The 12,947-nt window shown below is 39.1% G+C and overlaps 1 protein-coding gene across 1 annotated transcript; it reads left to right on the forward strand.

Moving 5' to 3' along the window:
- The first annotated feature begins 1,234 nt into the window (after positions 1 to 1,234).
- Positions 1,235 to 6,920, forward strand: LOC138971623 (uncharacterized). The gene is made up of 3 exons (XM_070344400.1): positions 1,235 to 1,377; positions 2,711 to 2,929; positions 4,004 to 6,920. Exons 2-3 carry the CDS (start codon positions 2,716 to 2,718, stop codon positions 4,168 to 4,170), a joined length of 381 nt encoding a protein of 126 aa, XP_070200501.1. The 5' UTR covers positions 1,235 to 1,377; positions 2,711 to 2,715; the 3' UTR covers positions 4,171 to 6,920.
- The last annotated feature ends 6,027 nt before the right edge of the window (positions 6,921 to 12,947 follow it).

Below are 12,947 nucleotides of genomic sequence, written 5' to 3' on the forward strand. Positions count from 1 at the left end.
TCAAACGAGTTACTAGTAGCGCCCCCATGTCAGCGATAACTTGTAGCGCTTGCCGCGCTTTTCATGTCAACGTCCGACGAATAATGATCACATTTTGGTATGGCCTCCAAAGCACAGTTAGCTAGTAGGACAACATTGTTATTTGAAGAACATTATTCTGTTTTGTGTGTGTGTTTCTTTTGTTTGTTTGCCCGTTCGCCGTTTTATCGATAATATTTTTTCACAGCGGCATTCCGAGTCCGGCGCGGCCCGACAGTCGTGGTGTAGCGGCGGCGATCAGTGTCAGCTTTCCGCTGTGACGTTTTCATCTTTCGCCGTGTTGATATTTCGAGGGGGGAATCGAGACGAGGGTCGTGGTGTATGTGTGTGTGTATGTGTGTGTGTGCGTGCGTGTAGAGCGATTCAGACCAAACTACTGGACCGATCTTTATGAAATTTGACATGAAAGTTCCTGGGTATGATATCCCCATAAGTTTTTTTCATTTTTTTGGATACATTTTTGGAGCGTGTTTTTAATCCAAACATATCATATCTATATGTTTTTGGAATCAGGAACCGACAAGGAATAAGATGAAAGTGTTTTTAAATTGATTTCGACAATTTAATTTTGATAATAATTTTTTATATATTTAATTTTCAGAGCTTGTTTTTAATCCAAATATAACATATTTATATGTTTTTGGAATCAGCAAATGATGGAGAATAAGATGAACGTAAATTTGGATCGTTTTATAAAAGAAATATTTTTTTTACAATTTTCCGATTTTTAATGACCAAAGTCATTAATTAATTTTTAAGCCACCAAGCTGAAATGCAATACCGAAGTCCGGGCTTCGTCGAAGACTACTTGATCAAAATTTCAACCAATTTGGTTGAAAAATGAGGGCGTGACAGTGCCGCCTCAACTTTCACGAAAAGCCGGATATGACGTCATCAAAGACATTTATCAAAAAAACGAAAAAAACGTTCGGGGATATCATACCCAGGAACTCTCATGTCAAATTTCATAAAGATCGGTCCAGTAGTTTGGTCTGAATCGCTCTACACGCACGCACGCACGCACACACGCACGCACGCACACACGCACACACATACACCACGACCCTCGTTTCGATTCCCCCTCGATGTTAAAATATTTAGTCAAAACTTGACTAAATATAAAAACCAAGTGTCATGTGCCTGTGGTGTAAATCTCACCCCTGCCTACGCGCGGCCGGTAACGGATACGACTTACCTGTTCGCGCATGCGCACAGAATCATTTACCTGTAAGGGGACTTCAGTAGTAACTTTAAGGTGTGGAGACGTTGCTTCCGCGTTTGCGTGTTGGCTTTCTTGAGATTACCACTCTTTTTACGTCGTTTCCTCCAAGTTCTGTGGTAAGTTACAATGATTTTACAATCAGGGTCAACTATCTAACTGTAGGATTTTTGCGTGGATTAGTCTTGAGGGTCCAGTACCAGTGTACGTGTGACTGAAGTAATCAAAACATTGATCGACTTATAACCGTGAAGACGTTTTAAAACACAGTAACCTTCATTATAATTCATTTAGTATAAATACTATAATTAGTTAAGTAGAATGGGAGTTTGATTGTGATCAGAATAGTTCTCATTGAACCAGTAGAAAACGCTGAAGGCAGCTAGGTAGGTTTCATATTCATAAATCCTGTTTATATATTAAATTTACTGGGATAATACTATGTAAAATGGGTTGTCAACGGTGTTTTTGTTAATCAAATGCTGATGATGACACTGACAGAGCTGGTGATTGTAATCTAAATGGATGAAGCTGATATTATTGGATGAACAAAACTAGTAGTACTAGTAGTACATGATGCATAATGGCTTTAAACAAAGCTAGTAGTAGTAGTACATGCATAATGGTTGACATTACAATGATAATATTACCGTATTACACAAGCACATGATCTTAGCTTTAGTCGACGCGCGATGATACATTTGACCGTCTCTACAAATAGACTGGGGTATCCCGGACTTAAAATAGAATACAGGTTTGTGAAACAGTTGTTCAAAGGCATTTACGCACAAAATCCGAAACCTTTTAAATGAATAAAAGATAATAAGATGCAAGAATAATGAGTTCAGAGAATGAAAAAAAAAAAGAAATTTTGTTTTTTTACCAGTTACACGATTCGAACTTGTTACCACTGGGTCAGTAGGTGACCCCTCGAACAATGAGCCAACCTGGTACACAGTTCTCCGAGGTGGAAATAGAAAGTTCAAACATGCATTACTCGTGAGTTCTCGAGCATTTGTGTCAGTTCTGCGAGTTTCTCCATTCGTATAAATTGTGTATTGTACGTTCCTTTGATCTCACTGTTCGAGGGCAGTTAAATTGATAACTGACCCTATGCTCCCCTTCACTTTGTATTAGTTTGGAAAGCAATCCGAAGAAATGTTAATTTCAAGTGTGACTGACATTATGTTGTACTTTGGCTCAGGAATATTGACCAATTCTTGAAAGGCGCTGACGTCATAGCATGAAAGGATTCCCCCACCCAGAATTCCCAAGGGATTTTGAGACTTGGGAGATTTATTTCAGGACGACGACGCTCTATGGCCGGTTTATTATATAAAGGGAAGCAAGCAGTTAAAAATCGGTGTGAACAGAGCCAATGAAGGGGGATATCAACTTATCTATAATATATATACCTGTGCGTATTATTGATGAAGTTCTTTATTTGTTCAGATACAATGGCTCAACCAGGTGTGCACACCACTCCTCACCAACCTGACGTCTACGACACAAACTCCAAGCAAATCTTGGTGACACGTGACCCTGTGTTCCACCACCCAGCCATCCAGAATGGCATCATTGTGGGCAGACAACCACACACTTACCTCCCCCTTGCTATAGCGATGACAGTTATCAACCCCTTGCTTGGTCCTGTTGCTCTTGTCTTCGCAAGTGAGTACACTCAGTAAAAAAAATGTCTTCCACTGCACAGTGGAACCCCCTTTTAAGACATCCCCCCCCCCCCCCCCCAATTTAAGACCTCCTCCCTTTTAACTCATTGTCTCCCAGGTACGGATAAATCTTGCCCACTCATATGGCTCTATCTGACCAGGTACGGATATATCCGCTCAGACAGTTAGTTTCAGTCGCTTCCTGTAACGTCCATCTAACGCCTGCATTTTAACGTGTTGATACACAGTTACTACAATTCTGAAAAACCTGCTGCAGCACAGCTGGTCTCGGCTAAAAAGAACTTGGTCAACATTGGTGGGGTAGAAAGTGTTAAGGAAGGAACGAGTCATGAACAGAACATTTTACAAGACAATGTCTTTGAAAGGGAGTTAGAGATTTAAATCTTGGGAGGGGGGTGTCTTAGAATTTGGGTTTCACTTGAATGTGCTGAAATCTTAAGAAAATTGACTTTGAAGAAAACAATAACTTCCTCAACTATAGCCTTGTTTCCAAAAGTTGAATAACCCAAAATTTATAAGAGAGTGTGAAGTGTAAAGGTAAAAAAATATGTGGAAATGGGCATCTACTAGGCAAGCCTCAAATATTTATGTCTGTTGGTAAGCAAGGCTAAAAACATGGTCATTGTACTTTGTTTATACTGTGTATTTTTTGTAATAAAAGGTTAAAATCTGTCTTATTTTAAAGATTTACTTCATTTAATGTACATGTATGTATATGTACAGTTTCCTTCTTTTTATCATATTAAATTAAAAATTAAAAGGTCTGGTAGCCACAACAGTGTGCAAGTTTCATGGCACGATAGCACTAAAGTTTACCCACGTGACATTATTTCCCACGTGACATTATACAGGCCAGTAACTAGCGAAAGGGCGTGTCTCAAACATGTGTACAGGAAGCACATGGCAATGCTTGTCTGCGTAAATGCAAGGGTGCTCGCTCTTTCAGAACCCATGCAAACCTAACTAGAGTTATTTCCGAAAATCATCGATTACTTTTAGCACTGTAGTCATATGACCGTCATATAACGTTTCTTTGATTATTTTTCCCCCACAGTCATGTCAGGCCGTGCCTTCAGGCAGGGGGACTTGAAGTTTGCGGAGAAGTGGAGCCAGTACGCCTTCCTCACATGCATGATCACCATCGTTGCCTCCGTCGTCATCTACATCGCCATCGGGTTCTCACTCAGTACAATCAGCATCAGAGGCGGCCACAGCTATTAAGGCCGTCCTTAATTGAGCCTGAAGTCGACTTCGCAAAGACTGCACAAAGTCTTTTTACCAAAAACTTTTATCTTCCCAACTTCATTAAGTATTCTTCGCGTAGTCGACTTCGCCCACTTTAAGGACAGGCTTTAGCGACAAGACCGCACAAGATGAATACGCTTTCATGCAAAACATGTCACTTGTACCCAAGATTTTTATCAAAAAACGACTGAATCTTGCGAAAGCGTGCTGAGGTGTTTCAACATCTTGGAGTGATGGGAAATCTTGTGGCACTGTAAAGGAGTTTTTTTTTAATTTTTAAAGCAGTGTCAGTTCTGTTTGGATGAAAAGGATGAATGCGTGAGGGAAAGCTATGAACGACCAGCAGAAAAACTTGTAGTTTACTGCAATAATTTTGATGGCATGACAAATATTGCGGTTCAGTAGGGGGGGAGGGGGGGGGGGGGGTCATTCAATTTATAGCATTCCCTTGTTTTGTGCATGGGGTGTCATATTATTTTGACTTTATTGGGTTGTTTTCTAAAGAGGATGACAAAATTTGGTTGAAAACGAAGATCTGATCTGTGACTGCACTTTCACATGGTTTTTTTGTAAGGTAATGCAAGTTTATCTTTGTTTTAGGAGACTGTATTTTTTTAAATGAATGACAGGATTTTATTGAACAACAATTATTATCTCTTTTTTAGTAAATGAATGTGAGAGGTTGAGTGAATGAATCCTGAAGAGAATTAAAAGGCGAACGGAGGAAATTACCTGAGGAAATTCAAATGTCCCACTGTGAATGTCATCAAATGTACAAATATCATCATGTAAACTATATAAATACATATCACAGTCCTCCTCTCCCCTACACGTATCCCAAGCTGTGTATGTTCTACCTAGCCCTGATGCTGTATTAGTAATGTGACAAGTACATTGGAACATGTCTACAATGACCACCCAGGGGACCAACTTAGTGGTGCTCATAGACAAGTAGTTATGGAAAGGTACATTATTTTGTAAAGAACCTCATCAGGCTCTCTTTGGAGGGGTTGTAATGGTCGGGTGGTCATCAGAGCAGGTTCGACTGTACCACTTTTGTGTAGGTTCCACTGTTACCGTCTAGCAAGTCTTGATGTTCGTTATGCCCTATGCATACATGTGAGGCCACTCTGATGAGTGGACACCTCCCATGACAGGACATCTGGAATCCCTTTGTCTATTATTACAGTGACCAAACTAAACCTGTCATGACAGGCCACCTGCAATGTAGGGACACTTTTATAGGGGCGTCTTTTCGTTGCAGGTACCACTGTAAATGTACACATAAATCCACAGCCGATTTGCCTTGAGCCACTGTCTGACGGTTAACACTGATAGTGAATTAATTGTTTCAGATTCACATGCCTGATAATGGTCAGTCTTTGTGTTGACCACCTTGTTTATTTTCCCTGTTTTTAAAAAAAAATTTTACCGTTCACCACAGCTTGTGTTTGGAATTCTTTGATTTTTCTATTGAGCTCTTTGCAGTCTTAGCAGCAGAATTTTTAAGATGTGTATGTGTATACACTGTGTACTCTACGGTCTCTGATAATGTAAACTTTGACTGTACATGTCCGGTAACAGCATAGGTTAGACAAGGGAAAAAATGAATGCAAGGTGCCTGTGAAAGGTTTTTCTTCACTGGAAACATATCATTGGTACTTTTTATCTGTGCAGTATACATATCATGGCTATATCAGTACATATCATTGACATATCCTTGTTTTTCAAAAGACATTCCAAGCTGTCATGTTTCTGCCCCACTGTTTGTGGGCTGGGTGGCCGAGTGGTAACGCACTTGCACTCGGAAGCGAGAGGTTGCGAGTTCGACCCTGGGTCAGGGCGTTAGCAATTTTCTCCCCCCTTTCCTAACCTAGGTAGTGGGTTCAAGTGCTAGTCTTTCGGATGAAACAAAAAACCGAGGTCCCTTCGTGTACACTACATTGGGTGTGCACGTTAAAGATCCCACGATTGACAAAAGGGTCTTTCCTGGCAAAATTGTATAGGCATAGATAAAAATGTCCACCAAAATACCCGTGTGACTTGGAATAATAGGCCGTGAAAAGTAGGATATGCGCCGAAATGGCTGCGATCTGCTGGCCGATGTGAATGCGTGATGTATTGTGTAAAAAAATTCCATCTCACACGGCATAAATAAATCCCTGCTCCTTGAATATGTGCGCGATGTAAATTGCATAAAAAAATTTTAAAACAATATTTTTAAAATCCCTGCACTTAGAACTGTTCCCACGGAATACGCGCGATATAAGCCTCATATTGATTGATTGATTGAAGAAGTGTTGGTGTAAGAAATATTAGTTTTGTTTGGAAAAAAATGAAGAGAACAGATGGGTGTGGTTGAACCTTATTCTTTCTGAGAGAAATCCATCAGTGTATCTTGACCATGCTTGCAAGGGAAAGAGTTACCAATTTATTTAGTACCACAGTCATTTCATCTCTTGAAACAACCACTGAATATTCTCTCGCTAACTGCAGATGTTAGAGTTATAGATGGTCATTTGCTTAAATTTGGTCCTTTTTTTTTAAAGTTATTTTATCTTCTTTTATTATTTAAAATTGTGGCTGAGAGTGATAAACTGTTAGTGAGAAAAAACAACCTTGCAAAATCATTCAGATTCTCACAAAATGAAGATTTTGTACATATTGTGTAGATTTTTATTTGTATTGATAACATCACTTTTACACCAATAAACTTTATAAACAAGCATACTTGTGCTGTGAGTGTGTTAGTATGTGTGTGTGTGTGTAAAAAAAACAAGTCGCGTAAGGCGAAAATACAACATTTAGTCAAGTAGCTGTCGAACTCACAGAATGAAACTGAACGCAATGCCATTTTTCAGCAAGACCGTATACTCGTAGCATCGTCAGTCGACCGCTCATGGCAAAGGCAGTGAAATTGACAAGAAGAGCGGGGTAGTAGTTGCGCTAAGAAGGATAGCACGCTTTTCTGTACCTCTCTTTGTTTTAACTTTCTGAGCGTGTTTTTAATCCAAACATATCATATCTATATGTTTTTGGAATCAGGAACCGACAAGGAATAAGATGAAAGTGTTTTTAAATTGATTTCGACAATTTAATTTTGATAATAATTTTTATATATTTAATTTTCAGAGCTTGTTTTTAATCCAAATATAACATATTTATATGTTTTTGGAATCAGAAAATGATGGAGAATAAGATGAACGTAAATTTGGATCGTTTTATAAATTTTTATTTTTTTTTTACAATTTTCCGATTTTTAATGACCAAAGTCATTAATTAATTTTTAAGCCACCAAGCTGAAATGCAATACCGAAGTCCGGGCTTTGTCGAAGATTACTTGACCAAAATTTCAACCAATTTGGTTGAAAAATGAGGGCGTGACAGTGCCGCCTCAACTTTCACGAAAAGCCGGATATGACGTCATCAAAGACATTTATCAAAAAAATGGAAAAAACGTTCGGGGATATCAATCCCAGGAACTCTCATGTAAAATTTCATAAAGATCGGTCCAGTAGTTTGGTCTGAATCGCTCTACACACACACACACACACAGACAGACAGACAGACACACACACACACATACACCACGACCCTCGTCTCGATTCCCCCCTCTACGTTAAAATATTTAGTCAAAACTTGACTAAATATAAAAAGACAGAGCAACTTCCATTCAGTCCCATACAACACGAATGAAAGAGATTGGAAAAACCATAAAATATTCAATCCACATTTGTTTGTTTATTTGTTGCTTAACGTCCAGCCGACTACGCAGAGCCATATCAGGACGAGGAAGGGGGGGATGAAGGGGGCCACTTGTCAAGCGATTCCTGTTTACAAATGCACTAACCCATTACTTGTGTCCCAGCAGGCTTTAGTAAAACTAAATTAATACCTACTGGAAGATTACCAGTTTCCAGTATGTTAAAATAGGCTTAACCTATCTACTGCTGGACTTACATCAGAACACTAACAGATTAAACTATACATGAATCACGAGACAAGCGGCAAGAGAAGAGATTTTTGGAAAAAATACAGGTGAATGAGCAAGAAGGCAGAAAAAAGAAAAGAATTCATGAAGAAAAAGAGAGCATGACAGGAAAGAGGAACCAAAAATCTACCTAACAGCAAACTAGAAAGCTCCTGCGGTTCCAAAAACAGGAGGGGCCTTTAATTTCATAACCGCAGTGCCCCACTGCGGGAATTCAATCCACATCAAGTGATCTTTAATAGATTTTTCATCAGCCTCAGTTTCATCACAGTGATATACATATATATATACTTGTAACATGAAATAGATTGCGTGAGGAACGCCATTAAGTTTAACATCACAGCACAACTTGAAATGCAAAAGTGAAACATGAAATGACAAATGTTAGTGAATATTGTCTTTGTGAGTTTCAGGTTCATCACAATCCTGCATGTAAGGATAACAGGATGTGTGAGAAACACTCCCGAGCAATGTCACAGTAACATTTTAAACTCAAAGCGTCAGGGACTACAAAATGAAATGGCAAAAGTCGAGTGATTATAAGCCAGCTCATTTCAGAATTTCAAACATTTCTCCATCATTGAAACAACTGTCAATAACAGCTGAATGGAGAAAACAAATTTTCTCCAAAATAATGTTGATAATGAAGCAAAGATGTCAAGCATTTTATGATCAATAACAAACAATGACATTAACTCACAGTGAAAAATCAAAATCAGGCAGTGTTCATAATACATTAATATTATTTATAAAATTAAAACAAATTTTAAAGTTCAAAATGCACAAGAAACATACTATAGACGAGCTTTGGGGAGATTTAAAAAAAGAATTCAACATTACCTTGATGAGGCTGAACAAATGATAAATAGCTGATGTAACCCCCTTCAAAATCTGGTTACTAACTTTTTAGCTATCAAACAAAAACTGAGTCTGGTTATTAGCAACTTTGAGAATTCAAAGTGAAAAATCGTTCAAATCAATAGAAGAAATCAAAACATCTTTCCAAAAAGGAAAAGGGGATACAGAAACCGTATTTAACTTCAGAAACAGAGTGTCAGTTGCATCAAGACGGGAAATCTGTTGTATTGTTCCTTTTTTCTCTCCTCATAGGCATCAATCTGAGACTGTTGTTTGTTTTGTTTTGTTTTGTTTATTTGTTGCTTAACGTCCAGCCGACTACGCAGAGCCATATCAGGACGAGGAAGGGGGGGATGAAGGGGGCCACTTGTCAAGCGATTCCTGTTTACAAATGCACTAACCCATTACTTGTGTCCCAGCAGGCTTTAGTAAAACTAAATTAATACCTACTGGAAGATTACCAGTTTCCAGTATGTTAAAATAGGCTTAACCTATCTACTGCTGGACTTACATCAGAACACTAACAGATTAAACTATACATGAATCGCGAGACAAGCGGCAAGAGAAGAGATTTTTGGAAAAAATACAGGTGAATGAGCAAGAAGGCAGAAAAAAGAAAAGAATTCATGAAGAAAAAGAGAGCATGACAGGAAAGAGGAACCAAAAATCTACCTAACAGCAAACTAGAAAGCTCCTGCGGTTCCAAAAACAGGAGGGGCCTTTAATTTCATAACCGCAGTGCCCCACTGCGGGAAGACTGTTGTTAATAACAAGCTAAACTCAACCTCGTACAGTGAAAACTGAGTGGGCAACTGCATTCATTTTCAGCTCTAAAAGCGTTGACGACCGTGATGCATTGCAAGTCAGATGCAGAAGTTCTAAAAACGGGGGGTTAGCAAAAATGGGGGGAGTTTAGCAAAACACAAACACAGGCCTAGAAAAACGTCCAAGCAGTAAACCCGAGTAAAAGCAGAGACAGGTGAAATCCTCAGAATAAAAAAACAACATCACACAAACAAGCAAACATAACTTTTGAAGTAAGAGAACTAAGGATAACTCTACAGCTGTACAATTGACTAAATAATCATGCCAATGTCGCAGCAACAAAATCATGTTACACATCACATGTACTTCAAACTGGGGAAACGGGAAAAAAAAACAACTTCTATTTATAATTGTTCCAGAAAACCAGTTGTTCAATTTAAGTGAACAAAGTTTCACCTGCAAAAGAGCGTTTCGTTCCTAACCTCATTACTGCTGATATGTTGCAAATGAATGCTTTTCATGATAAATCTGGTGAGGCTTGAAGTCGATATGCTGTTCTTTCTTTCTTTATTTGGTGTTTAACGTCGTTTTCAACCACGAAGGTTATATCGCGACGGGGACAGGGGGGAAGATGGGATAGAGCCACTTGTTAATTGTTTCTTGTTCACAAAAGCACAAATAAAAAAATTGCTCCAGGGGCTTGCAACATAGTACAATATATGACCTTACTGGGAGAATGCAAGTTTCCAGTACAAAGGACTTAACATTTCTTACATACTGCTTGACTAAAATCTTTACAAACATTGACTATATTCTATACAAGAAACACTTAACAAGGGTAAAAGGAGAAACAGAATCCGTTAGTCGCCTCTTACGACATGCCGGGGAGCATCGGGTAAATTCTTCCCCCTAACCCGCAGGGGTTCTCTACTTTACTTGTTTTTATACAAAAGCTTATGACTGATTAATTAAGCATAAGGAGTTAACAAAATAACATTTGTAATACAGTTAACACCGCTTTGGCACAAGAAAATAATGACATAACATAACAAATGCACTCCGACGGTAATTCATCATACTTGTCTCACCTGCTAAAATTGACGCAAACATGAAAAACATGTGTTACGCATGCAACTTTGTTGTTTTTGTTTGTTTAAACAGACCGAACAAAAAGTTAAAGCGTACTGACCGATGGACGGAAACAGCAAACATACTTTATGCAAATTCAATCACTTCCAAATGGCAAAGCTCAACGAAAAACATCAATTATTTGTGACAGCTTCATTTGATTATACACTAAGAATTTAGCAACAGAGGTCTGAACAGCTTGTTTGTTTGTTTGTTTATTTGTTGCTTAACGTCCAGCCGACTACGCAGAGCCATATCAGGACGAGGAAGGGGGGGATGAAGGGGGCCACTTGTCAAGCGATTCCTGTTTACAAATGCACTAACCCATTACTTGTGTCCCAGCAGGCTTTAGTAAAACTAAATTAATACCTACTGGAAGATTACCAGTTTCCAGTATGTTAAAATAGGCTTAACCTATCTACTGCTGGACTTACATCAGAACACTAACAGATTAAACTATACATGAATCGCGAGACAAGCGGCAAGAGAAGAGATTTTTGGAAAAAATACAGGTGAATGAGCAAGAAGGCAGAAAAAAGAAAAGAATTCATGAAGAAAAAGAGAGCATGACAGGAAAGAGGAACCAAAAATCTCCTAACAGCAAACTAGAAAGCTCCTGCGGTTCCAAAAACAGGAGGGGCCTTTAATTTCATAACCGCAGTGCCCCACTGCGGGAGGTCTGAACAGCGTCTGTAAAACCTGTGAATAATATGTTTAACATACATGTTTCAGCTTACCCAAACACTTCCCAATCCCTTTCAGGGCCGGATCTGGGGGGGGGGGGGGGGGGGGGGGGTCCTGGGTTCCGGAACCCCACCCCCCCCCCCCCTGCCATCCAATGTACCTCTCAGAGAAAAAAAAAGTGGACTTTTTAAGCTCTTCCCCCAACTCCCTCAGTTTATTTGGTCTTCTAAAACTATTTCAAATTATGAACAACATCAAGTCGACAACGGCCTGCCCTCCCCGTTATAAGTCCATCATCATAGTAATATTCAAAGTAAAGAGTCCTGTCAGACTTATTTACTAGGCATATATGTCTTTGGGATTATTCCACTGAACCACTATGGTAAATGAATATATGAAGTATTTTGTTACTGTTGAAAATGTGTAATTTCGATTCCCAATTGCAAGGAAAGACCAAAAAGTGACCTCACAAATGCAACATTTTCTCGGCTTCTGGGAGGCTTTGCCCCCCAGACCCTCCAGCGGGGCCTTGCCCCTGCACCCCACCGGGGCCTGGGCGGCCCCTGGACCCCTGCCTTCAGTTGGAACCCCCCCCCCCCCCTCAAACAAACTTGGTCCGGCCCTGCCTTTTTTTTTCCAAACCAAATAATGTATCTTCTCAGAAATCAAATTCTTGGACACCTTCAACAATCCATGCCACAGTAACCGGATATATCACATGGAGAATAATGTGATCACACAAAGATCGAAGCATACATTCACACTACACATAAAAACATTGAGAAAAAAACTTTCACAACTGCGATCTGCAGAGGCCATTTTGATAGTGTTCAGTAATCTCAATCTGGCAAGATGTTTTGATTGGTTGGGACACAAACTGGGGGAACAAGATTGTGGTAGGCTTGGTCACCTTAATCTAAAAAAATGCCTCTTACGAATAAAGAACTTACATTTATAACACATATTTTTAATCAAATGAAGGGCCGTACTATCCAACAGTCCCTGATTCTTTTCCACAACATACCTGGTAAACATTCTTTGAACCAGAAGTCAGTACAATTGATAATACATTTACCAAAATGTACTGTTTTTGAAGGATCAAAATAACAATAGTTAGTAAAGTGAAGTAAAAATGCAAAGCGCCCGAAGGCACCCAAGCACTTTGGAATCATGTACTAAACTCATGAAATGTGTCTCATCTTTTTACACGAAGGAATGAAAACAAATACATCATGTTTACAATATGCACATAGTGAATAAGCTTCCTAATCTTTTCCCTCTGCAGAACAAATGAACACCAAAGATACCCCTTATCAAAGGTTACATT

This window comes from Littorina saxatilis, linkage group LG7, assembly GCF_037325665.1.
Source record: "Littorina saxatilis isolate snail1 linkage group LG7, US_GU_Lsax_2.0, whole genome shotgun sequence".
Lineage (NCBI taxonomy): Eukaryota > Metazoa > Mollusca > Gastropoda > Littorinimorpha > Littorinidae > Littorina > Littorina saxatilis.